This window comes from Scyliorhinus torazame, chromosome 20, assembly GCF_047496885.1.
Source record: "Scyliorhinus torazame isolate Kashiwa2021f chromosome 20, sScyTor2.1, whole genome shotgun sequence".
Taxonomy (NCBI): domain Eukaryota; kingdom Metazoa; phylum Chordata; class Chondrichthyes; order Carcharhiniformes; family Scyliorhinidae; genus Scyliorhinus; species Scyliorhinus torazame.
Window position 1 is genome coordinate 8,995,554 of NC_092726.1, and position 26,050 is coordinate 9,021,603.

General features: G+C 48.2%; 1 protein-coding gene across 1 annotated transcript in view; it reads right to left on the reverse strand.

Moving 5' to 3' along the window:
* LOC140396854 (glutamine--fructose-6-phosphate aminotransferase [isomerizing] 1) overlaps positions 1-26,050 on the reverse strand; it is a 59,828-nt gene that overhangs the window by 17,968 nt on the left and 15,810 nt on the right. The window contains exons 4-14 of the mRNA XM_072485632.1: positions 25,268-25,393; positions 23,260-23,318; positions 22,103-22,237; positions 17,901-17,962; positions 14,799-14,878; positions 11,809-11,914; positions 11,359-11,522; positions 8,170-8,265; positions 5,537-5,634; positions 4,764-4,884; positions 909-1,066 (exon numbers count right to left, since the gene is read on the reverse strand). Of these exons, the coding sequence (XP_072341733.1) occupies positions 909-1,066; positions 4,764-4,884; positions 5,537-5,634; positions 8,170-8,265; positions 11,359-11,522; positions 11,809-11,914; positions 14,799-14,878; positions 17,901-17,962; positions 22,103-22,237; positions 23,260-23,318; positions 25,268-25,393 (1,205 nt within the window). The remainder of the gene's footprint in view (positions 1-908; positions 1,067-4,763; positions 4,885-5,536; positions 5,635-8,169; positions 8,266-11,358; positions 11,523-11,808; positions 11,915-14,798; positions 14,879-17,900; positions 17,963-22,102; positions 22,238-23,259; positions 23,319-25,267; positions 25,394-26,050) is intronic.

A 26,050-nucleotide genomic window follows, 5' to 3' on the forward strand; every position in this document is an offset into this window, starting at 1 on the left:
TCACCATCGGAGCTAAGCAGAAGCAGATCCCCAACACAAACAAGCAGCGTATCGAGGATGAGAAGAGAGGAGAGGCAGGGGGGCCACGTCGAGGGCATTTCTGTTACCCACATGTATTGTGGGGGGGGGGGGGGGGTGGAAATAGGAAACATGGAACCAAGCCAGGTTATCTGGCATAGAGGACGTGATTGCACAGGTTTATAAATCCCCACTCTCGTTCACATTTTCTGTGTGTTCAATTAGTCGCTGGATGGGGCGGGGGCTTCAAATCTGCAACTTTAAGCAGAGCCTGTGGATAAAGTAAAAGCACAAAGATGTACGGCACATCGACCGCAAGCAGAGGCAGTGCTCGTACCACAGTGCACCAGGGTGTAAAAATGGTCAAGAACGAAAAGCGCCTGACACATATGAAACAGGGAAGATGGCAGCTGACAGACAAACTGCAAGCTGGAAGGTTTGGTAAAACCGCAGTTCATCTTTCCAGAGGCAGGCAAGTGGCTGGCATGGATGTGACTGCAGGGCTGGTTCAGGAGAGGACTGGGCTGCTCAGACAAAGATATTGCTCTCTAACCTCACGCCTGAAGAATGCTTCTTGAACAGAAGCACTCGCGACGTCCCGGCAGAAAGCAGCTAACCTCAGCAGAGAGGGGGGAGGATTCGCAGAAAGCCTGAATGTGCTTGTGCGCAGCTTATTGCTTCCAGATGTGAAGCGACAGGTCAGAGATGGCCCTGCCTCCCATGGAGCTACGTCCCAGCTCCGAGAAGCATAGCATGCAAATGAATGAACCAATTGGCCGGCGGAAGGGAAATCCAGACACAGAATAACGACAGAAAGATACCGGCTGCAGGAATGTTTATCGGGGGGGGGGGGTTGAGAGAGGGGCCACGATACAATGGTAAGCACTTGCCTTTGTGCTGGCGACTCCAATTTCAGGTCCAGCGTTGATGTGCACACCACAGTCCGTCTCTCGCGAGATGGAGCTGCCGACTGTGTTGGTGATGCCCACCGTCAGGGCACCCCGCTCCTTGCAGTACCTCAGTGCCATCAGAGTGTCGGCTGTTTCTCCTGGAGATAAACAAACAAGTCGAACCAGGGTGTCAAGCAGACCGCAATGTTCCCTTCCATCCATTTTTCACACAACGCTTCCGCCATGTGTCACGGGCAAGGTTCATTGACTGAGTCATCCCAAGAGGGAAGTGTTGCTACGCTGTTGTTTGGCCTGGCAGCAACTCTGTACATTCTTCCATTGGGAGAGCTGACCTCAGGCAAGGAAAGCTGACCTCGAAACGCAGATTTATCAGAACAATGCCAGGGCTTAAAGCCAGACTTCAATTATGAACACTGGCTGCACAAGCTTAGCTTGTATCTTCTTGACTTCTGAAGGTTGTGGTGGGGTGGATGATCTAATCTTGATCGTTAAAATGATTAAGGGAACTTGAGGTAAATACAGAGAAACTAATTCTTCTCGGAGACACCCCAGTAGACTTTGAGCTAGGCTGGGTGATGTATGGACGTTCGACTGGACAAGAAATCTGGAAAACTGAATTGAAAACTTGAAAAGTTAAGATTGCTAGATGTTTGTTCGACAAGGTTGCAGAGGTGAATGGATAGCGGTAAATGACAAGTCAGCCATGATATGTGGGTGGCACTGTGATTAGCACTGCTGCCTCACAGTGCCAGGGATCTGCGTTCAAATCTTGCCTGGGGTGACCGTGCGGAGTTTGCACGTTCTCCCCGTGTCTGCGTGGGTTTCCTCCGGGTGCTCCCACAGTCCACAAATGTGCAGGCTAGATGGATTGGACATGATAAAATTGCTCCTTAGTGTCCAGAGATGTGGTTAGGTGGGCTTACGGGGGTAGGAGAGGGGGTACTGGGCCTAGGTGGGGTGCTCTTTTGGAGGGCCTGTGGAGACTCGATGAGACTCCTTCTATGATGTCTGGATTTTATGGATATGCTGGAGGGGCTGAATGGCCAACCCCTATGCCTCAACTGCGTGCTTCGCAATTATTAACGCAATTGGTTTAAACTTGTCTGTGTGGATTAGAACGGAGGCATTAACACACTTATTCCATGCAGATTCATGCCCTTGGTGGAATACAGGACCAGAGGAATTTCATCGGAATATGTGATGCACTTGGGAGCTGAGTTTCACGGAGTCGAATTCTAAACCATCATTTCTTACAAAAATACTCTGCCAAATAAAACAGTCTTCCCTGCAAGTTGTATTTCACGGGCAGGCACTGTCGACACTTCCAAAACTTTAACATGATCCGAGCCAACAAGATTTACATCATCGTGCTCGCCCATCCCTGCCACCCTCTATGACTGGCTGGCTGATGGCAATGTTCCTTGGCATCTCCAAACAGGGCCAAACTGCTCCGGTTAAATCCCTGACCGTAACAGAGCATTTTATTTCCTCAAAACGTTCTTCTTGCATGCAAAAACAGAAGCTTCACAACAAGGCAGACTGGTCAAAGAAGTAAAATCCCATGGGACGCAGGGAAATGTGGCGAACTGGATCCAATCTTGGCTCAGTAACAGGAAACAAAGGTTGATGGCTGCCCTTGCGAATGGAAATCTGTGTCAAGTGGTGTTCTACAGAGCTTGGTGTTGGGACCCCTGCTGTTGTTTTATATATTAACGATTTAGACGAGTGTTGAGGGGAACAACTGGGAAATTTGCAGACGACACAAAGATTGGTCATGTAGTGGATAGTGTAGAGGAGAGCTGTAAGCTCCTAAATGAAAAGGTGGGTTGGGGGAGTGGGCAGGAATGTGGCAGATGGAGTTCAACTCTGCTAAGTGTGAGGCAATGCATTTCGGGTGGTCAAACAGAAGAAGAGATGCACAGTAAACGGGAATATACTGAGAGGGGTAGATGGAGAGAGAGATCTTGGCGTACAGGTCTCTAAAAGTAGGAGCACCAGTAGAAAAGGTTGTACAGAATGTTCCCTTTCATTGGCAGAGGTTTAGAATTCAAAAGTAGGGATATAATGATGGAGCCGCACAAGACACTGGTGAGGCCACAACTGGAGTATTGTGCGCAGTTCTGGTCACCACATTCCAGGAAGGACGTAATTGTTCTGGAGAGAGAGCAGAGAAGATTCACTAGAATGTTGCCGGGGCTGAGGAATTGTCGCTCCGAGGACAGATTGGGGTGTTTTCTTTGGAACAGAGAAGGCAGAGGGGGTGACACGGTTGCGGTAGAGATAGCCAAAGGTAAGGACGTCAGACAACACCAGGAAGGCAGGATAACAACTAGGTTTATTTACTCCACTCACAATGCTACAATGACACTGCTCCTCACCCCGCAGGGACACCCTGTGATATCCTGTGAAGTTCCTCCCAATTCGGGGGGGGGGGGGGGGGGGGGAGGCTCTGCGCGCCCCCTGCCCACCAATTACCTGGGGAGTTTGTACTCCAAGGTGTAGGAGGGTAGGAGGGGAACAGTATACAATAGAGAGTTTGGCCCCTGACGGGGTCAGAGCAGGGATAGAGATAGAATGGACAGGAGGAACCTGTTTCCCTTGGCAGAGAATTCAAAAACCAGGGGCTGCAGATTCAAGATAAGTGGCAGAAAAATTAGGGGGTGGGGTGGGGGATATGAGAAAAAACATTTTTATGCAGAGGGTGGTGGTGGGAGTCTGGAATTCGCTGCCTGAGTTGGTGATGGAGGCAGAGACCTGAAGTCTTTTAAAAGGTACTCAGTGATGTAAGCTGCAGGGCTATGGACTGTGCAAGATGGGATTGAAGAGGTCACCCGGGTGTCTTTGCATCGGCATGGACAAGGCGGGCCGAATGGCACCCCCGCCCTCATTTCTATGGTTCTAAGCCCCAGCCCATAGGTTCAACCAGATGTTAATATGAAATACTCCACATGCCCAGATTGAGAATTGTGGCCGCTACCCAATATTTGCATGCTCCCAGCGAAATATTTGCATGTTCCCAGCGAATGGGCTTGTCAAGTACACGCAGGTCACCCATCAGAGATGATGCAACGAATGACTTCTCCCATCCTCCTCTATGGGAAATGTCTTCAATTAGACTGGGAATAAAATGGAGGAGGAGTACAGCCACAAATCCAAACCCTACCCTTCAACGATTTAAGGTGATTTGAGGTTAAGCGGCTTAAGTCTACAAAAGCAGCAGCGGCAACATTAGGAAAAACAATTTTACACAGTGAGTGCTTCGCCTGTGGAACAGACTACCCGAGCCGTGATGTGAAGGCAGACTCAAGGGAAATGGATAATAACCTGGAGAGAAAATAGTCTACAAGGACACAGGGAAAAGGTGTGGGAGGGCTGCCTGGGACGAGGGGAGTTACTCTTCCAGGCAGCTGGCACAGAGAAAAGGGCTGAATGGCCTAATTTGTTTTTGATTCAGTGTTTAAAATTCATGAGGCCAATGGTCAGCACTGCTGCCTCATTGCGCCGAGGACACAGGTTCGATCCCAGCCCTGGGTCACTGTCCGTGTGGAGTTTGCACATTCTCCCCATGTCTCCATGGGTCTCACCCCCCACAGCCCTAAGATGTGCAGGTAGGTGGATTGGCCACGCTAAATTACCCTAAATTGGGAAACATCTAATAAAGAAAAGAATTAACGTGGCAGGGGATACCAGAGGATTTCATTGCCAGGCCAACTTCGAACATCCGCAGCCACATCCACTTCACTCCGGTTTTATCGCAATTGACCCTAGAACAGTGTTTGTACTGGCAGAGAAAGTTAAAAGGTGCAGCGATTTGCAGCTTTCATCTTGAAGTACCTGACTGGCTGAGGAAGAAACAGACATCATCTCGAAAGACGGGCGTGTTTCGGTCCAAAAAGTCACTCGCAAGCTCCACCATGACGGGCAGTTCTGTAAGTTCTTCCAGCACCTGTCGAGTCTGCAAACCCACAAGCAAACATGGTCAGTACTTGAGTTTCTGTACCGAAACAGTGCTTCTGGTGGTATCTGGCAGCTGGGTTCGGAGTGTCTGGTCAGGCACTCACTCAAACCCAGCCCAGACAGGGTGAAGCAGTCCCGTCTCAACTCGACGTTAAAATCAAGAGCACAAGGTGAAAAGGAGGAAGTCACATCACATTGTGCCCCATCACGTCAGACACGCGCCTCACTTGTTTCTCGAGAAATGAGAGCCAAGACTTCGCTGTTAACACCCAGAATTGTGAGGAGTCAGATTTGTCCTGGAATGTTAACTCGGTTTCTGTCTCCACAGATGTTGAGTATCTCCAAGCAGAGGTCGACTCGCTCACCAAAGAACGGAGACGGGGCCCGATAATGTTCCAGCTTGATCATGCTCAACACTCACCACGTGGCCTGTTTTCTCGCTCATCCAGGCGGGAGAAGAATTGTTGTACTGCAAGTGCAAATTTGCAGGCAGCTAAATTAACCATGTCAGCATGGATACCAGGGCAGCAAACCACTTGTTTTTTTTGCTTTTCAAAAACCCAATCCCGACATTGCGACTGTGTCGCAGCTTCCAACAAAGATGGTGACACTCGATAATTCACACTGAGATACCATTGAAAATAACCTACAGCAACACCAGCATGAAAGCTCGTCCCACAGGCGATGAGGATCAAACGTCTGCATCTGAGAATCTCCTTGATGTGATCTTGCAAGCCACCGAGGATCACTGTGAAAGCAGAAACAAACACTAAGCACTTGCCTTTCCGGAAATATGAGGCACAACGTTAATTATCATCTACACCCAGACGAAAGGTAACAAAAGGCCGATTGGCCATTGAACCTGACGCTGCTCTTGGCAACTCAACTTGGCCAGGTATCCTATCGCAACTTGATCTACCTCAACCTCTTTTTGGCTGCTGGAGCATTACGTCGAGATAAAGATCTTGTGCTGGACCCTCTGCGTCCCCTCCCGCACCCTCCCCCCCCCAACGGCCGTGTGTTTCTCGGTGACGCACCATTCACTGACGGTGGGATTCCCTACTCCCGCTGCTAGTCAAATGGGATTTCTCATTGGAGCCACTCCATGGTGCCGGGAAACCCATGGGCAGGAGTGCACGGCTGGCGGGAACAAGGAATCCCAATGGCCGGAGAATTCCGGCCTATTTCTTCAGGATCCACTTGAAAACTGCCCATCAGGGAAGTATTATCCTGTTCTGGCCAACAAGACAATACTTTGGCGTCAACGTATCGATTTGGTTCGACGCTTCATTAAGTCCATCTCACCCACACCCTCGTTCTCCCACATGGCACAGCTTAAGTTTTTGAAGTCTCAAAAGCCTTTTAAAATCTTGTTGCTCCTCCCTGTATCCTCTACAACGCTTGCAATTTCTGGCAGGTCAGTCAACGCCTGAACGTGAAAGGCATGTTCTGTTGTACTTTTTGTTTTATTGTCCCTGATGATGCAAATTGATGGAATGATCCGGCCATAAAACATTTAATCGTTCCTCCTTTCAGACATGGGACACCTTCAGGACATCGGTTTAGATTTTTTTTCTATTGCAGTTCCCCCCCACCACCACCTTATTGCTCCCATTCTGTATTAGCTGGTGCGATCAGGATCAGGCACAGACATTCAAAGTAGCCTGAGGGAAATTTAGGATTGTCAGCAAGTCCGTCACAAACGGTCATCAACATTTGGAATGGACTCGACACAAAAAGACACTGAGGATGAGAGATTACACAACCTCGGGTTGTGTTGCTGGGAATTTAATAGATTTGATCCAGGTTGTGAAGATGTGGAAGGGAACTGGTGGAGCAGACCCAGGCAAACCATTTCCACTGGTTGGACAGTACAGGACATGGTGCCAAAATTAGAGGCAGGACTTTCAGGAAGAATTTCCTCAGGCAAAAGGATGGGTGAAATTTACAACTCTCCTGCAGGTGGCAACTGATGCTGCATCAATTGTTGGCAATAAAACTGAGGTTTACAGATTCCCACCAAACGTGGGAAAGGATATTGGGCCAAGGCAAATACATAGACTCAAGCCATACGTCAGCCACGATGTCGTTGAATGGTGCCGAACAGGCTGAGGGTGTCCTCCTGTTCCTGGTAGCCAAGGGGAAAACTCAGTTGTCATGCAGTAAATAACTCGGGGCAGAACTTGGGGTCTTTCTCAATAGGCTGGGCTGTCTTTCACATCCAGAACTATTGCAAAGTGGTCTGTCGGCGTCACCACTAACCTAGTGAAGAACGCGAGTGCAATTTTTAGATGGGACCTCCCCCACCCCCACAGCCAGTACTTTGTGCACACTGGATTCGCACTCTGCGCAGTGCCAAACCGATGCCAAGTCAGAGTCATTTTAATTCAGCTTGGTGAACAAGGGGGCAGCTTTACGGAGATTAAATCAATGCAGCTCTGTCCTTGCACACGAATTACAAAATATTAACATACAGTTGCAGCAAGGAGGCAAGCGGAATCTCAGCCTTTATTGCCAGGAATTGGAGTATAAAAGTTGGGAGATCTTGCTACAACTGTGCGGGGTAGTGGGGAAATTCCACATGGGGTAGCGTCGACAGTTTGGTCTGCTTACTGAAGAAGGGGTATGCTTTCATTGAAACTCAGAGAAGGATCACTCGGTCGTTTCCTGGGACAAAAGGGTTGGCATTTGAAGAAATGGGCCCATATTCATTGGAGCTCGTACGAATGAGAGGTGATTCTGAAGGGGCAGGGGAGATGACAAGAGGGTCTTTCCCGGTGTGGGGGAATCTTCTCACACGAGAAGAATCACTGCTCGGGTTTTTGGAAACTCATGGCCCTTTGGAAACTTCAGCATTTACGGACGGTAGGTCAGGCTGTGAAAAAACCGTGCTAAGTTGCTCCAAAACCGCCCCCCCGCCGCCCCCACCAAAAATGTTGAGATTTAACAATACAGGTGAACATGCCAAGGCAATTTAAATGGCACAGATGGTATTACCATTTCACAATGAAATATCAACTATGAGATGCACAGTGGGCAAAGCTGGCACCTGAGGGGCTGATGTTCACATGGGTGCAGCAATTGCAACAAGACAAAGGTACCTCCCCTCTCCTTTCCGGTTCAGGCAAATGGGCATGAATCCACGGTGTACAACAGACCTCAGGGCAGGTGATCGGCACACCTCCAGGTCTCAGCATCCGTGAGCTAAGGACTGACAGGAGAATATGTACAGCGAAGTGTCAAATTCAAACAGTGGCAGCAAGCGGCCCTCAACTTGGGTTACCTGTGTGGTCGTCGAAGTTGACTCTTCCTCTCATGGTGTTCAGCACAGACTCCGGCTGCTCAAAGATTTCCTTCTGCATGAAGGAGCTGAAGTTGCCTTTAAATAAAAGCGGGGGGAGAGGGGGGGGGGAAAAAGACGAGAGTGAAATTAGGGTAGAACATCATCATCATCACCAACACACTCGGCGAGAGTTGTACGATGCATTGCTCAATGTACATATCCAGCCCTTCAGGGTCAGCATTTCTCGGTCTGGCGGCACTACATGTACACAATCTGGATTTGTTTTTTTAAAAAAAACAACAAATAAATGGTGAATTAGAAATTCTGGAATCAGCAGAATTGTCTTTATATTTTTCTCCTGATTTGAGCCGGTTAACTAACCCTTACACACTGCTGAGGTATTTTTCCGCCCTGGGCTTTTCCAAGCACAGGGCAGCAACTTGAAAGTCACCCTCACGTCCCCTGAACCCATTCAAAGCTGCTGCAATCTAACTAAAAAGCTGAAGGTCGGGAGAGCGCAGGCAAAACGTGGTCATTTGCGAACAAACTGCTTGTCCAGCAGCAGCAGCACTCAAGACTGGAAACTGCTTTCTGCGGGGCACCAACCTCTGATGCGCGTCCTCTACACATAAAACTGGACAAAGCTCCCGATTCACCGAAAGGTTAAGCAGCCCTCCAACACCAGACACGTGAACAGATTTTGTCACGTGGGCACAAATTATTGCGCCAACAGACCTGGCCAAACAGAGACCCGATTAGTGCCAAAGGGAAACATCGCAAAACTATACTTTAACTCTCTGTAGCAGAAAAATTACTGAAATTAAACTTGGCAGAAGTTGTAAATTTTGAAATGGCACAGATGGTATCACTTTCCGTCAGGACACATGGAATTTATTACAGGATTGGAGCACTCAGGGGCAGTTGCATGCTTGCTTTTTAAACATCTGGGCCTGGGATCCACTCCAACCCAGACTAATGGAATGAAAGTTTCTTTTCTGCCAGATCTGTGTGCTCCGCACAAAATAATTCTGACCTGTATGCATATTTTTTTTAAACATTCATCAATGGGATGGTAGCGCTGCTGGAGAGGCAGCCCACCGCAAGGTGCTGGACAGCTACATTCTTGAGCAGCTGCAGTCGGTCAGAATGCTTGTTCGGGAATGGGCCGCAAGGCTATTTCAGAGTCAAACACATCAGCGGGTCTGGAGTCACATGTGGACCAGACTGGCTCAGGGTGGCAGCTTTCCTTGCCGAAAGCACATTAGTCAACCAGCTGAGTGTCTACGATAATAGTTCCATGGTCACCATGGCCGATACAAGCTTTTTAATTCCATATATATATTTTTTTTAAATTAAACTGAATTACTTCAGTCCTTGGATTAATTGACCTGCCCTCTGGACCCCTGATCCAGTGGCAGGCCACCGCACTATTTTACCCAAGTCAACTTACTGAAGAGGAACAGCAAAAAGATTCAATTCCGTGTCCAGTACAACTGCTGCCGCGCGAGAAGAAGAATAGGGATCAAGTCAATTCTCTAGACTTTTACCAGGTACTGTTCATCACAGGAATGATCACCTTGCAAGGAAGAGTTCGGTCACACTGGCTGGCAAGACCGGACTGTGCGTCTGCAAACCCTGCTGACTTCAAACAGCACTCGGTTTTATCCTGCCTTATTAACTGAGGTGCAGTCTGTCAACGCCACAAGGTCCAGCTCAAGGACGAATTGTGGGTCAAGGTGTCCCAGGTGACTCCTGTTCACCTCTGAGGCGACAGGGAATCAGGGAAAGATGGACAGGTTGGGGCTGGTCTGTTTAGAAAGGAGGAGACCTTTAGGGGGAGAGCGGACAGCGGTCATTTGAATAGTGCCTTGGAAAAGATAGTTGTGGGGAGCTTCCGCAACCATCAACAAAACAGTGGCCAAACAACCCCTCAAAATAGCACAAAGAGAGATTCCCGGGCCTGGCCAGGTTGACCGTTCACAGGTCCAGGCTGTGGGCGGTCGAGGGAGAGGGAGAAGATCTTTTTAACTGCTTGTGCCCCCCCCCCCCCCCGCTCCCTCGACCACAGCTCCATTCACGACCGGGTGGCATAGAGAGGGAGCACGTGGTGTCCACAAATACGCTTCAGGCCTTGCGTGACCGGTGGGCGCTACGGAGCCTGGGGGGGCATCATCATGCCTGTTATGGACAGTCAGGTTTAGTTAGTTAAGTTTCCTTGGACGATTTGTTCTAGTTACGAGAGGGTGCACCCCCTGTCATTTTTGTTTGATTTAATGATATTTTTGAAAGAGGAAAAATAGCGATTCAGTTGGCAGTCGATGTGGATCGTCCGTTACGACCATCTGCCCTTCTACTGGGGCTATGTTGGCGGCCGGATGGTCCCGGAGAGGGGGCACACGGTATCCACCGGTGGTACACTTCAGGCCTCCTGCCACCAATGGCATGGTGGCTGATCATCACACCTGGGAATGACACGTTGGTTTAAGTTTCCTTTTGGTTACAGGCCCCCCCCCGACCCCCTCGTTTTTATTCAATTTATCGATTTTTGTTTAATTTTTCGAAGAGTATAAAGAGAGACTTAAGTGCCCTTTAAGGGGCTATTAATCTGTCTAATAATCCATCAGCTTCTTTTATTGGTACTCCAAAGAATGAAAAGAGAGATTTCTCGGACATTGGGTGTCGGTTACGGAGGACGTGCACGTTTGGAATTGTGGAAATAAATCTCGCACGATTGGTGTCTGCTTTCCGACTTCACCGTCTGGCTTCATGTTGAGTCAACAGTTAGAACGTGGGACAGCCTACCGCACAAAGGGACTGAGGCAAATAAGTTGGATGCTGTCAAAGGAAATCAGAGGAATGCACGGAGGGGGAATAGAAAGATGTGCTGAAAAGGCTGATCACAAAGTGGGAGGAATGACTGGAAACTTGCGTCCAGCACAAAGGGACAGCCCAGGTGGCTGAGTGGCCTGTTACCCTGACGGCCAAGCACAGAATATCACCGGCAGAGGCTGCCGAGGACATTTGACCCTTCCTCATCCGTGGATGCTGCCTGACGTGCCGAGGATTTCCAGCATCATCTGCACTTATTTCACCCCTCCATCTGGTCAAGGGATCGCGCCCGAATATCTGACAAGCTAAGTGTCCAGGATGCAGCTCCCGGCTGCGCGCCTGCCCTTGGGGCCCTCGTACCTTTCATGATTTGCTGCAGTTCGAGCTGCAGGGTCTGGATGGCACGGGCTGGATGGTCCCCCGCCCTGCGTTTGATCCTGTGGATGGAGAGATGCCCGTCTACCACTGCTGCCACGTCATCGTCCTCCAGGAAGATCACTCGGTTGGTGTGCTCAATCACGGCGCTGTTGGGACACGAGTAGGGCAACACGTTACAGCGGGCACGTGGGGCACACGTTCGAGGTTTCTCGCTTGGTCTCCACGCACCCCCCCCCACCCATTCTTTGCCCGACACCAGGCAGAGACCAGCCAGACACTAAAATTTCCACTCCCTGTTCAGTGCCAAACACAAATCCTATTGGAACCTGCTTGGCTCTGCCCACTGGGGAATGAGGAACCATAAACCTGCCCATGAACCATCAATGCTCTGCATCGCCAGCTCCGCTGCACACCCCGGACAAGTTAGCCTACCTGGCATCTGATGCAAAGTAGTACTCGACGGCTTTCTCCTCCACCGGAAACAAGCAGGTGGTGCTGTCAGTGCGAGGAAGGCTGCAGTTTCCCTTCTTATCCTTGCCTGTAGGACGCAGGACACGAGAATCAATACATACGCACAGCATAAACGATCAGAGGCCCAAGGATCAAACCTCAAAGTGTTCTCTCATCTGAACAAAACAAAACCTGATCCAGACATTAGCCCCTGTAACACTGATCAGGGAAACCTCAACTCTTTGTGTAAACACATCACATTCCTCTGCATGCCAAAGCAGAAAGAATATGACTTGTTTCCACTTTCCCCATGGCCTGCCTTTGCTGCTCGCACCTTCTGCAGGCAGCCTGTTCTAAGGCCCTCATCAGCATTACAATAATAATGATTTTTATCAGTGTCACAGGTAGGCCTACATTAACACTGCAATGAAGTTACTGTGAAAATCCCCGAGTCGCCACATTCCGGCGCCTGTTCGGGTACACGGAGGGAGAATTCAGAATGTCCAATTCACTCAACAAGCATGTTCTTTCGGGACTTGTGGGAGGAAACCGGAGCACCCGGAGGAAACCCACGCGGACACGGGGAGAACGTGCAAACTCCGCACAGGCAGTGACCCAAGCCTCGAACCCGGGACGCTGGCGCGACGACACCACGAAGATTTGTAAATCTTGGCTGGCGATTGTGATTTTCAGCCTCGTGCTCACCAATAATCCAGCTCTGCCTTAAAAATACTCAAGTACTCTGCTTTTGCCCGCTTTAGAGGAAGAGTTGCAAAGACTCTCAACCCCAAGAGAAAAAAAGTCGTATCTGCCCAAAATGGGCGACCGCTTATTTTTAAAACAGTGACCACCCCCCCACCCCCCACAGGATTGTCCCACAAAAGGAAACATCCTCTCCACATGCACCCCTGTCAATCCCCCTCAGAGTCTTGTACGTTTTAATCAAGTCACCTCTCACTCTTCCAAACTCCAGCCGATACGAGCCTAGCCTCTCCAACCAGATAAGAGAACACTCCCATTCCAGGTATTGGTCGAGTAAACTTTCTCTGGACTGCTTCGAGTGCATTTACACCTTTCCTGAAATCAGGAGACCAACACTGTACACAATACTCCAGATGTGGTCTCACCATTGCCCTGTACAACTCAAGCATAACCTCCCTTCTTCTGTAATCGATTCCCCCTGCGATATACAACAGCTTTCCTCATTACTTGCTTGAGCTGCATACAAACCTTTTGTGATTCATGCACGAGAGCTCCCATATCCCTCTGTACCAAGCTCCGCAATCTCTCACCATTTAGATAATTATCTCTTTTATTCTTCCTTCCAAAACGGACAATTTCACATTTTCCCACAATAGACTCCATCCCTTTGTCGTCTTCATCACAACTTATTTCCTATCTTAGTTTCTTCAGCAGGTTTAGTCGGTATACCGTCGGTCCCTTCCTCCAAGTCATTCATGCCCGTCTTGAGTCACTGTCTGTGCGGAGTCTGCACGTTCTCCCAGTGTCTGCGTGGGTTTCCTCCGGTTGCTCCGGTTTCCTCCCACAAGTCCCGGAAGACATGCTGAAGATTATTATTATTATAGCCAACATGACCCTCGGGATATCATGCAAACCTCTTCCATGTGCAATATAACACAGCCACAAAGAGCAGGAAACCCTGGCTGATTTGCCCCCCTCGAGGTTAGCGGCACCGAGGTGACACTTCATACTAATTCAACTAACTCAGCACTGACCCGGGATCAAAACCAAACATTTCTTGATCTCTGTGGCTCAACGCCAGATCATTTGGTGCCCGTGGACCACTCGGCCATCAGAGAGACTCAATTCATTTTATCTCAGGTCCCCCCCCCCCCGACCTCGAGAACCGCAGGCCAGGTACCTCACCCACACAAGATGACCGGTTTTTAGGCTTGGACGAATGCTCAATCAGCTGCTCGGGCGGCCACTGCCAAGTAGATAATTACGCTCTTTGTCTTTGCTCTCCAGCATTACAAACGCTCGTCGTAACCTTACAACAGTTACGTGGCTGAGAATGGTAAGTCAAAGACATTCCCGGCCACTCTGATCTCTGATGCAGCTTGCTATCAGGCCAATTCCAGCTGAGAATGCCTCTCAACGTCACATTTCCCACCTTTGAACGGCAATGTGGTGGAAGGGTCAATTGAACTACAATTAAGCCAATTTGACTGACTGGCTGAATGACATCCTCCTGCGCCAAAAACTTCTCCGATTTCATCCCATGACGTACGCAAACACATGTGAAAAAATACCTGCACTTGAAATAAAATATGTACGGTAATTGACAAAAGAACCAGGGATAACAAAGAGTGGTGAGGATCTGAAATGCACTGCAGAGAGACTCAATCATGACTTCAAAAGGGAACTGGATAATTACCTGAAGATGTAAACATTGCAGGGCTGGAGAGTAGGGGAGTGAGACTGAGTTCCTCTTGGAGAGAGCCAGCATGGACACATTGGGCCTTGCTCGGGGCTGTAACCATTCTGTGATTCACTTTTGACAAACCTGATTAAAAACAATGCTCACTCTCTGATTTCCAGTTATCAGAGACTGCTGTGACTGGATATTTGGACATCGTTCATGATTGCGACGTAGCACTTTCCAATTCAAGGCCAATTGTGTTCAGAGAAGTGACAAGAAGAACTGGACAATTCCCAGGGAGGTTGGAAGGAAATTGCCCTAATCTACCTTCAAATCAGAGTCTGTCAGCTGGTTACAGGGTTGGTGAGCCTGTCCTGGCTCACAGCCAGGGTGTTGCGTGGAGCATATTGAGACCAGGGAGGGACCACAGTAAATAAATAAAGCACCTTAGATTGAAATAAGGATGTGCCACGTATTAAAGGCCGGTCTTGGAATTACGCCATGGGCCTGACGAGGGGGAACAACTTGAAACAGGATCCCGTAACAAGACGTGGGTCACATCCTGGAAAAGGCGACCAAAGTCCTTTACCTGAGCGGTACAGCACGGGGATGTGGTCAGTCGACAGTCTGTGCTCACTTCTCACACCAATCAGCAGAGGGCCCCCACGCCTGAAAATAGGAAAGGAACAGATTAACAGATTCCTCAGCAGGAAAACACAACACTGGGCGCAAGAACAGGAGGCCATTCAGCCCCTCAAATCCACTCCAACATTCAATCAGCTCATGCTGCTCTGAGCAACTCCATGTGTCCAAATACGTCACAGTGGGAAGATTGGAATTTCACATTAACCCCGGCTGAAGACGAGGACAACACAGGACGAACTCGTGGTGAAAGAGCAAACGTCACGGCTTCAATCAGGGAAGGTGAAGTTTTACATTTCAAAACACAACACAACAGTAAGAGCGCACACAGTTCTATCTGACACGAGCCATTACATCAGGGAATTGCATCATCCGTGCCCTCGGCCAACCTGAAAATACACAGATAATTCAGTGCCAGCACAGCAATGCATAGGCATCAATGGACAGCACAAGTGGCTAGCACTGTGGCTTCATAGCGCCAGGGTCCCAGGTTCGATTCCCCGCTGGGTCACTGTCTGTGCGGAGTCTGCACGTTCTCCCAGTGTCTGCGTGGGTTTCCTCCGGGTGCTCCGGTTTCCTCCCAAAGTCCAAAACGTGCAGGTTACGTGGATTGGCCACGATAAATTGCCCTTAGTGACCAAAAAGGTGAGGAAGGGTTGTTGGGTTACGGGAATAGGGTGGAAGTGAGGGCTTAAGTGGGTTGGTGCAGACTCGATGGGCTGAATGGCCTCCTTCTGCACTGTCTTCTAAATGCAGAATCAGTAGCACTTCCAGTGTTTCATGATCAAGTCTGACTTGGAAATTAGACAGCAAAAATGACATGTGAACTTCATCTGAACTGAAGAGAGATGATTCAAGTGGCAAATTAGGCAAAGGAGCCCCTCATTCACCAAGCTGTGGCTTCAGATAGTTCCAGCAACATTAGTACGCATTCTCTGAATGAAGCGCAGAGAGAAGCTATTTTAATGACCCAAGGCTTCAACTGGAATCTTACCATTGACCTGTTGACCCCCCCAAAAAAAACACTGAGCAAAGGCTTCAGTCAAACAAAGACTCTTTCATCATTGGTCTAGTTAATTAAGCACAGATGCATGTCTGCAGCATTAATTAAAACTTCGATGGAAAAGGGCGAGTGAGTAGACTGCCTCAAGGAAGGCTTCGATTCTGATGAAGGCAGGGAATTAGGAAGTGACATTTGCTCCTAGGGTATCGGCGGAGGGGTTTAGAGGCCGACAGACGCTGGGGAAATTCTGACAAGGTGCGACTGTGTCACAGGATTCACGATGGCTGAACAAAATCGAGCCTCACACAATCGGGCGTCAGAACCTTTTGGAATCTTGGCTGTCTGATTCGATCGACAGTTAAAGCCGGGGGCTTGGGGGAGGGGGGTTGGCGGCATTGGGAGGCATCAGCTGCTCAAACGGAGGATGAAAAGTCAGCAATGAGGTTGGCATGGCTTTTCCTCCCATTCTGACATTTCCTTTGCCCCGACGCAATGCCAACAGGTCAGGCTTGGTAAGTTTCTGCAAAGCCACATTAATCTAGACTGTCCAACGAGCCCTGGCCTGTCCAGAGATCAAAATACGCTGCTGATGAGGTTTATAAACTAACTGCCAATCTATATTCATTTATGCTCGAAAAAAAATACAAAACCACGGCTGAAAAATATATATATTTTTTATGTTCTTGAGAAGAGTTTGACTGGTCATGATCAAAGTCGCACTGTGGAACAGTCAGTCAGCTCGCTTGAATAAATCAGTCGAAGCATAAAAGAGAGGTCAATGTTCTCAACCCAAAAAATAAATGCTTCATTCTCTCAGTGAAGCCCAAAATCACAAACTCAATCATTCGGCTGGAATGCAAGCTTTTCAAAGCCCCCAGGTTTTCGTCAGCCAATTGTTAATTCATGCAACAAAGCTGCAATCCTCTATTTTGATTTGTTTCAAGTGTGACTTCTGGGCTCTGGGTGCATCACATGGTCAGCGCTGGCAAGGGGGTCACTTCACTTGAGCAAAGGCTGCTGCTGATAGGACGGGGAAAAAAAACAACTTGCCTAAATTGTACCAAATGTCTTCATATCAACATCACAGACTTTAGTGGCAAGTGTCTGTTTACTGCCCGTCCACTTAGAAATTGCCAAGAAATGTTAGACATTGACTATTAATGCCAAGCTGCGTTGAGTTGAGCAATTGACACGTTCTAAATTCAGCAACCAAGTGATTCAGCTGTGCAATAATTACGCTGGTCGGTCATCGGAGCTGGAAAGGCAAGGAGCTGCTGCCAATAGGGTACATCAAGCGGCGACGTTTTGGGCCCTTGGTTATCGGAGTGAGTCAAGTATTGCTGCGGCCACAGCTGCTTCAAGCCCTGCTCCCTCGAGATCAGGAAAATATCATGCTGCGTGTACCAGCGAGCAGATGTGGAACTCGCGGTGCTCTGCACTGCTTCCCACTGGTCATTCAACACCAACATCATCTTTATAATTTGACTCGGCTTTTGTAGGGCAACACGAGCCACATTAATGAGCATAGATATATCAAGTCAGCATATTCTGATCACTGTTTTCAGCAACAGAGGTACTTCCACTTCATCATCTCTCCTCAACCATTATTTTTTGATTTTAATTTGTTGCACTGCTTCTTTGAAAGCTGTCTTTTCACAAGTTTGTTTTCCCACCCCAAAATCTGTAATTAATTTCCAGCTCCAGTCCGCCACCCTTCTCTGCGGTGCGCAGCGTTGGATCTTCCTGTCCAGAGGTCCACAGCTTGGCCACTTCAGCAGAAATGGTGAAGCAGGTGGAGTTTTCAGTGGATTTATCAGCTCCTGATTGCGTTCGTTCTACCAGTCAAACATATTTAAACATTTTTCGCTCAGAGAAGCAGCTGTGCCAGAACCCAAGAGTCCCAATGACCCCCCCCCCCCCCCCGCACCCCACCACCAAACAGGAAAGAGAATACTAAACGTGTAATATACAGAATCTGTTGGATTACTGGTACCTTCAAGCAGCAGAGAAAAATACAGCATGGCCATAACGTTCCAATCTACATACCTGGTGCAAACAGCTTCGCCTGGGTAGTGGACACTCTTCAACACCAGAGCAAATGCACCTTCCTATATTTAAAAAAAACACGTGCTTGGATCAGGGTTAAGAGCAGGCATCGCCATCTAGCTCAATCAAAATCAAAAACAGTAACTGGCTAAAATCACACAGCCTGCACTTTTTCTCTTCCAAGTTGACAAAGAGTTACACCCAAAGGATGCAATCCAAATGATCCTGTCCCTTGGGGAGCTAACTGGGTTCAGCAGGAGGTTTTGGGTGGTGCTGCGTATTAAAAATGTTACACAAAGTAGGCTTTGTGCTCACGGCATGACAAACACAGTATCCAAGGAAGTGGAGGAAGTTGGAAACCTCTCTGAGCAGGTCAGGGCAGTATTCCAATCGAGGGGTTCCAATCTCACCACAAAGCTGACGAGGCACGTTCAAGTCGCTCAGGAATGTCCGACGAATCCCTGACACTGGATCAGTGCCGTGCTGTCATGAAGCACCCTGGCTTAGATCTTAGAGTAACATGAAAAATTTACATTAAATTCTGATTTTCTTCTTGCTGTGGCACGTGTTGGCTACTTCCACGTCAGCACTTTCCAACACCATTCAGATTTTATACCACACGGTAGAGAGGTCCACGAATCGCAATTTTTATGTGAAGATTGGAGGGGGACATAGTATATCAGGTGAATTGTCCTGAACTTATTACCAACCCCACGTTAAAACACTGCAGAAGGGGGGATCTCAGAGAAACCTCTAAAATTCTTACAGGACTGGACAGGGTAGATGCAGGAGGGATGTTCCCGATGGTGGAGGGTGTCCAGAGCCAGGGGTCACAGTCTGAGGATACGGGGTGGACCATTTCGTACAAAGATGAGGAGTGATTTCTTCACCCAGAGAGTTTTCGGCCTGTGGAACTAGTTACCACAGAAACCAGTTGAGGCCAAAGCATTGCATGCTTTCAAGATGCAGTTAGATACAGCACTTGGGGTGAAGGGGATCAAAGGATATGGGGGGGGGGGGGGGAAAGCGGGATTAGGCTGTTGAGTTGGATGATCAGGAACAGAATGAATGGCAGAGCAGGTTCGAAGGGCTGAATGGCCTCCTCCTGCTCTCATGTTTCAGAAGGACTGACAACAGTATAATAAACCAATACATTAACTCGCCACAGACTTTAAGTGCACCCAGGCTGTGTGCGCAAGACAAATATTCAAGGTACAGCACATGAACATCAGACAGCTGGCCTGCACAATGAAACTGACAGTGCAAGTATTCTTTTCATAGCTTGCAAGAAAAAATTGGTTTCCAATCATGCTTTTGGCCTGTTGCAACTGCAGTACAGTCAGCGCTCATTTCATCTGCTGTGCAGTCGCTAAGATTTCAAGATCTCCTGCTCACACCACACTCAAGACCTTGTAACATAGAATGATAGAATTTACAGTGCAGGAGGCCATTTGGCCCATCGATTCTGCACCGGCCCTTGGAAAGAGCACCCTACCCAAGCCCACACCTCCACCCTATCCCCGTAACCCCACCCAATCATTTTGGACACCAAGGGCAATTTATCATGGCCAATCCATCTAACCTGCACATCTTTGGACTGTGGGAGGAAACTGGAGCACCCGGAGGAAACCCACGCAGACACGGGGAGAGCGAGAGACTCCGCACAGACAGTGACCCAAGACGGGAATCGAACCTGGGATCCTGGAGCTGTGAAGCAACTGTGCTAACAACTGTGTTACCGAGTTGCCCTTCATGGTAGCTGCAATGTTAAACAACGTACACATTTTGGTAGAAACAAATATCAAGGTTGTTGAGTTTGAGCAAGCCCCTTGAGTTGGGAGCAAAATAAAAGATCAATCCACATCCACCACTCTGTTCTCTCACCCTTTCTGAGCGGTTTCCAACCACTGGGGAAAAAAAGAGGTTGCATTTCTGTCGATCTTTTACATCCACAGGATGTCGCGATGCAATTTATCGATCACGCACAATTTATAAATGTTACTTTGTGTGAGAATCCAGCAGCAAATTTATGCATCGCAAGGTCCCACCACCAGCACCGCGAGGAATAACGAGTTACTCTTGGCTGAAGGACACCAGGAGAATTCCTCTGCTTTTCACTGACGTGTGCTGCTATCTTCCATGTTCCCCTCAGCAGGCAGGCGGAACTTTGATTTATTATCTCCCCAAATAGACTACGAATGAAGCGTTACTCTTTCGGTAACACACTGAAGGTATCATCCCAGATGACGTGCTTGCCTCCGGAGTGCTATTTGAACTCGCACTGAAGCTTCAGAGATAAGTGCTAACACTGACTCACGTTTGACAATTTGCAAAGCGAAAAGTGGTACATTTAAACCACCAGGATGTCACAAGAGTAGGTTCTGATCAGTGACTGTGATGGTAGGAAATAGTTTCAAAGAATGATGCCGCATGATCAGGGGGTTAGATAGGGTGGTCAGTGAGAGCCTTCTCCCGCGGATGGAAATGGCTGGCACGAGGGGACATAGCTTTAAACTGAGGGGTAATAGATATAGGACAGAGGTCAGAGCTAGGTTCTTTACGCAAAGAGTAGTGAGGCCGTGGAATGCCCTACCTGCAACAGTAGTGAACTCGCCAACATTGAGGGCATTTAAAAGTTTATTGGATAAACATATGGATGATAATGGCACAGTGTAGGTTAGATGGCTTTTGTTTCGGTGCAACATCGTGGGCCGAAGGGCCTGTACTGCGCTGTATCGTTCTATGTTCTATACTCGAAGGGCCGAATGGCCTACTGCACTCAGCTATTTGGTCATGTGAAGTGGCAAAACAGGGAGACAGACTAAAGGTTCTGAGGGTTAGGTGAGCAGAACGCGACAGGTGATAAGGGAGATGGCACCTGTGTGGAGACTGCCAGATGCACAGGGCAACAGGAGCCAGCGTGCATTTCAGCCCCCGCCTCAGGACAATTCTTTTCCCAAAAAATAAAAGGACGATTTTGGAAGGTGGTGGAGGTGAGCTGCTTTCCTGAACCGCTGCAGCCCATGTACACAACCAAAGCCATGTTAGGAAGGGCCTCTGACACCCAAGCAACTGTGAACTATTTAGAAGTCCAATGGTGTGTGATTTACAGAGAAACCAGCAGGTGGATGTCCCCATGTGGCTGCTGCTCCCGTCTTTCTGGGCGGTAGAGTTCATGGTTTCGGTTGATGCTGCTGAAGCCTTGGTGAGTCGCTAAAGTGCATCTTGTAGATGCCGTGCTTCCTCAACGAGATGGGAATGAACGTTGAAGGTGGTGGATGGAGTGACAATCAAGTGGGGCTTTGTCCTGGATGGTGTCGAGCTTCTCAAGTGTTGCTGGAGCCGCACTCATCCAGGCAAGTGGGGAATATTCCATCACAACCATGACTTGTGCCTTGTAGATGGTGAACAGGCTTTGGGGAGTCAGGAGGGGAGTTACTCTCCACAGCCTTTATATGGTGAGTCCAGTTCAGATTCTAATCAATCGTCACCCCGAGAATGTTAATGATGGGGGATTCAGTGATGGCAATGCCACTGAATGCCAAGGGGAGATGAGTTTGGTTCTCTCTTGCTGGAGATGGTCACTTCCTGCCACTTGTGTCACAAATGCTTCTCAGCTCAAACCTGGATGCTGTCTATGTCTTGATGCATATAGAGAAGGATTGCTTCAGTATCTGAGAAGTTGCGAACGGGGCTGAAAACGATATACTCGATGAACATCCCCACTTCTGGCTCTTACGGTGAAGATACAGCCAGCAAGAGTAAAACAGTGACAATGAGACGTGGAGAAGACAATGAGGGGAGTAGGCAAAGAAAAAGACAGATGGAGAAGAGAAATAAATATTTTAAAAGGGGCAAGTACTGTGCAGGAAAGAAAATTTGAATGTACTTTGCTAGAAAGCGCGGGAAGTATCAACAGACCGTAGTGATTTTAAAGCACGATGTTTAAAAAGCAAAGGGGAATATTGCAAGAGCAGGTGTTGTTGAAAACAGAAAATTGTATCAGAGCTCAATAAAGATCGGGAAAAATTCCTATTTGGAAGTATGGTGGAGGGTCATGTGTCTGGGAAGCAGGTAAGGAATCTGTTGGGAGATCTGGAAGGCTAGATTAGACTGGCTTCCTTAGGTCCAAAGACACTATTGCACGCCTTCACCCGACTTTCCCCAACCACAAGAAAAAAAAAAGTAGACTAATATGTTACCAGTTGCTGAATGACTCTCTCCACAAGGGTGGCGAAGCTGATGTCGTCGCTCTCGCGATTGTCAAACATGTACTTGACTAGCTTTGCGATGGATTCAGTGTCAGTGTCCGATTCAAACTCATAGCCTTTGCTTTCCTGTGAGAAAGAGGGAGAGGTAGTTGGAGAAGCTGACACAAATGTTCGTCATTTTCCATTTCATTTTTCATCATCGGCGACCCAGCATTTACTCCACAGTATACAGTGCAAACAGACTGCGCGTGTTCTATTATCTCTGTAGATTTGCTGGCTACTGCAGTGGCTTTTTGCCCAAGTTCAAACACGAGTCACGAAGCACAGCTTCCTGGTCACTGCGGTACACTGCAATGACGGAACGATGACAGGACAATCCCCTCTCTGCTCGGTCAGTAATCTGGGCTCCACCGCAACGTGTAATGTGACGTGAGGGCCAAATGTACAATGAGGATTAAGACTCAGATTGCTACCAGGGTGTATACATCATAATGACTGGACTGAGGCCCTGGGAAGGTCATTTTAAGGGTGGAGTGTGAACTGGCAAGTTCTTCACTTGGTGTTTTAAGTGTGAGGTGGTTCAGATCGTCTTCGGAAAATTAAGGTTTCTTTTGCGGGAGTCGGTGCCCGTGGCAAATGGGAAATGGTCGACATTGTTCGCCCCATGTAAGCAGTCACCTGGGTTAAATAGGAACAGTCGAAGTGATGGTGGTGGGGGGAGAATTTCTTCCCCCCTGCTCTTCCTTGGGATACGAGCTTTGCTGGCGAGGCCAGCGTTTACTGTCCATCCCCAATTGCCACTTGAGCAAGGAGCGGTGAGTCGCTGTCAACGGTGTCAGACCGTTTCACACTCGGTTAGGAGTGAAATGCACCGCCGTGGGTCTGGGGTCACGTGTCGGCCAGGCCGGACGAGCATGGCAGATTTCCTTCACTGTGGGACATTTCCGAACCGGATGGGGTTTTTTTGACAACAATCTGGTGATTTTGTGATTATTTGCACGTCTCCGCAGCCTTAGCCCAGGCCTCTGGGTTATTGGCTCAGCAACGTGGTCTTTGTGCTGCCATCCCCTTAACGAGCACACACTCGCCCCCAGTCAATAAACACGAATGAAGCCATGCCTATCAGTAATAATTCTATGTGTACGCACCAGGAATTTCCTCAGGTCCTTGTAGTTTGTAATGATGCCATTGTGAATAACGATGAACTCTGAAAGTAAAGAATACAAGCGTTACGTCAACACGAGTCGTTTCTGTCAACTTAATTGTTTTGAAACGTTGAGATGGAAACCAGGAAATTGGGGGGCTGCCAACATTTATTGCAGGAAGTACTTGGAATCAAATTAAGGGCAGAGTGATTCAGCATTTCGAGAAATTTCAGATGATATGAGAGAGAGTCAACATGGATTAAAAAAGTAAATCATGACTAATGGATGGGCTTGAACACAAGCTGGAGAGAGAGAGAGAGAGAGAGGGAGGAAGACATCGATGCATCTCGTTTACATGAATTTCTGGAAGGCATTCAATCAAGAAAAATCAGGGTTCACAGAGTTGGAGGAAAAAGATTGACCTGGTGAGGAGATGGGTTGAATGGGAGCACAAAGCGGGGAAAAGTTTGTGTACTCAAAATGAAAGGAAATGACTGGTGACGACGCCCAAGGATCTGAACTGGGCCTTCAACTGCTCACTCTTATGAGTTATTCAGAAAACACCCTCCCACCTGTACCCTTAAATATTCTATCAGTCTACGTCAGAAAACACGTCAAGCTGATGACATTGCAGCCCAAGAGACCATAGCTAATTCAGCGAGAAGACAACTGTGGCAGATGGACTTAAACACGGCCAACTTTAGACCCCAAAAAGGGGTAGTGTTGCTTAATTTTTCAGAAACCAAAAGGAACAGTCCAAAGAGATTGTAGGGGGTCATGCACATCTTAGCTGAAATGCAGTGATGAATGGAAAGCTAGACTTCATAAACAGAGGACTGGGACATAAAAGGGCGGAGGTTTTGCTCAAGTGGTTGGACCACAACTGGAGTGCTCTGTGCCGTTCTGCCCACAGTACCCGGGAAAGGACTTACTGGCTTCAGCAGAATCTTATCATGATTCAAAGGGTTAGGCTGTGGGGAGACATAAACTAGGATATGCAAATGGAAATGGCGATCGGACCATTTTACCATTTTGAAAGCAATTGATAGGGTAGGTAGAGATGAACAATTTTTCCGGGGGCTGGAGGGGTGACTGCGAAAAGGGAACAGGTATTTTGGGAGGTAAATTAAGGAATGGGTCTTCAAACAGAGGGAGATCAGCATGCGGAACGCTCCCCCAGTGCAAGCAACAGATGCTCGCTCAGCTGATCACTTCAAACCCGAGGGCAATTGATGGTCGCTAGCCAAGTCCAACGGGGTGAAACTGAGATACAAATCAACATTGATTTCACTGAATGATCCAACAGGTTCGAGAAGCTTAACATCCAACCCCAGTTTTTCTGTTACCAATTGCTGCAGGTGACTACCGGGAGAGCTGGACACCTGCCACTTCTGCCTTCGTTTCAAGAGGACATGGGAGCTTTAAGGTTCATGACTTCACCCGGGATGGTGAAAATCAGATAGGAGGAGCTGAATTGGGGAGAGGTGAATTTGAAATTTTTCAATTGAAGCCAAGAACTGTTTTGTGGAACGATGTTAACTGCTGGACAAGAAATCATGAGTCGAACATTACCCAAATTAAATATCGCAGGATTTACGACGAAACACATTTTCCCCCAAATGAGAACAGGCCAGTAACAGAGGAAAATCAGTCACGTGTCACGATGTCAGGTGTCACAATGGACGCAGCTCCCGGTCTGCACCAAGTCTTCAGAGTACTGACAGCGACATAAATATGGAACATGGTTTGAAGGGACAGAAAAACTGTTGAGTCTCCGTTAACCACATCGATGGAGAAGGACGATCTGTCCTAACCTCAAGAGTGGCTCTGGGTCTCGATACACAGTGACAGAAGGGAGTCTTCTCTCGCCAAGACACAGAAATGTTTGCTTTTGTGACTTGAAAAGAGAAACCGAGGCAAATCCATTTCTTACCATATTCCCAAGCCTCTCACGTCAGCTCTCACAACAGTGTCCCCCAAAAGACTATTGACCAAACGGGTCAGAACTTACCATTGTTCTTGTCAGACCGATGTGGGTGGCTGTTGACGGAACTCGGGACACCGTGGGTTGCCCAACGGGTGTGAGCGATGCCGAGATGCACTTTGAAATCAATGTCAAAATCTATGGAATCTTGCTCTGGAAAGGATTAGGCATTGCGACAGTCAAGATCATTGACAGCTAATTCCTTCACATATCGTAAGCTGCTGTTCCTCAGAAAACCAAAATGTTAACAGCCTCAAAGCCTCTGTTTTGACCACCATGAGAGCGAGAAGGAATACGGCCCGGCTTCAGTATAAACAAGTTTGAGGAAGAGACATACATAGCTGTTCAGGGCAGGGGTCTCTCTCCTTCTGGGAACACAAACTGCAGAGAGCATTCTGAATGCTTACCTACGATTTATAGTAAAATGTAATCTGTGTTGATGACTCATTGCTCAGCAGGGGTACTGGAAGATTAGTTCTGACTAAACTGTGTCTCAACCCAGCCAGGTTGGTTACTCTGCAGTGGAGCATTCTCTGCCAGATTCAGAGATATTTTGTGTTTCAAAGAGATCTCTTATCATGCTGGATAATCTGCAATTTCACCGGCTCCATCAGTCAATCATGGGTCTATCAGGTATTAAACTTTTATCACGTGCTCTGCATGGTCTAAACTTTTATTTTGATATTCGTTCTGTTTGATGGCGGCATGGTAGCACAGTGGGTAGCACTGTCGCTTCACAGCTCCAGGGTGCCAGGTTCAATTCCCGGCTTGGGTCACGGTCTGGGTGGAGTCTGCACATTCTCCCCGTGT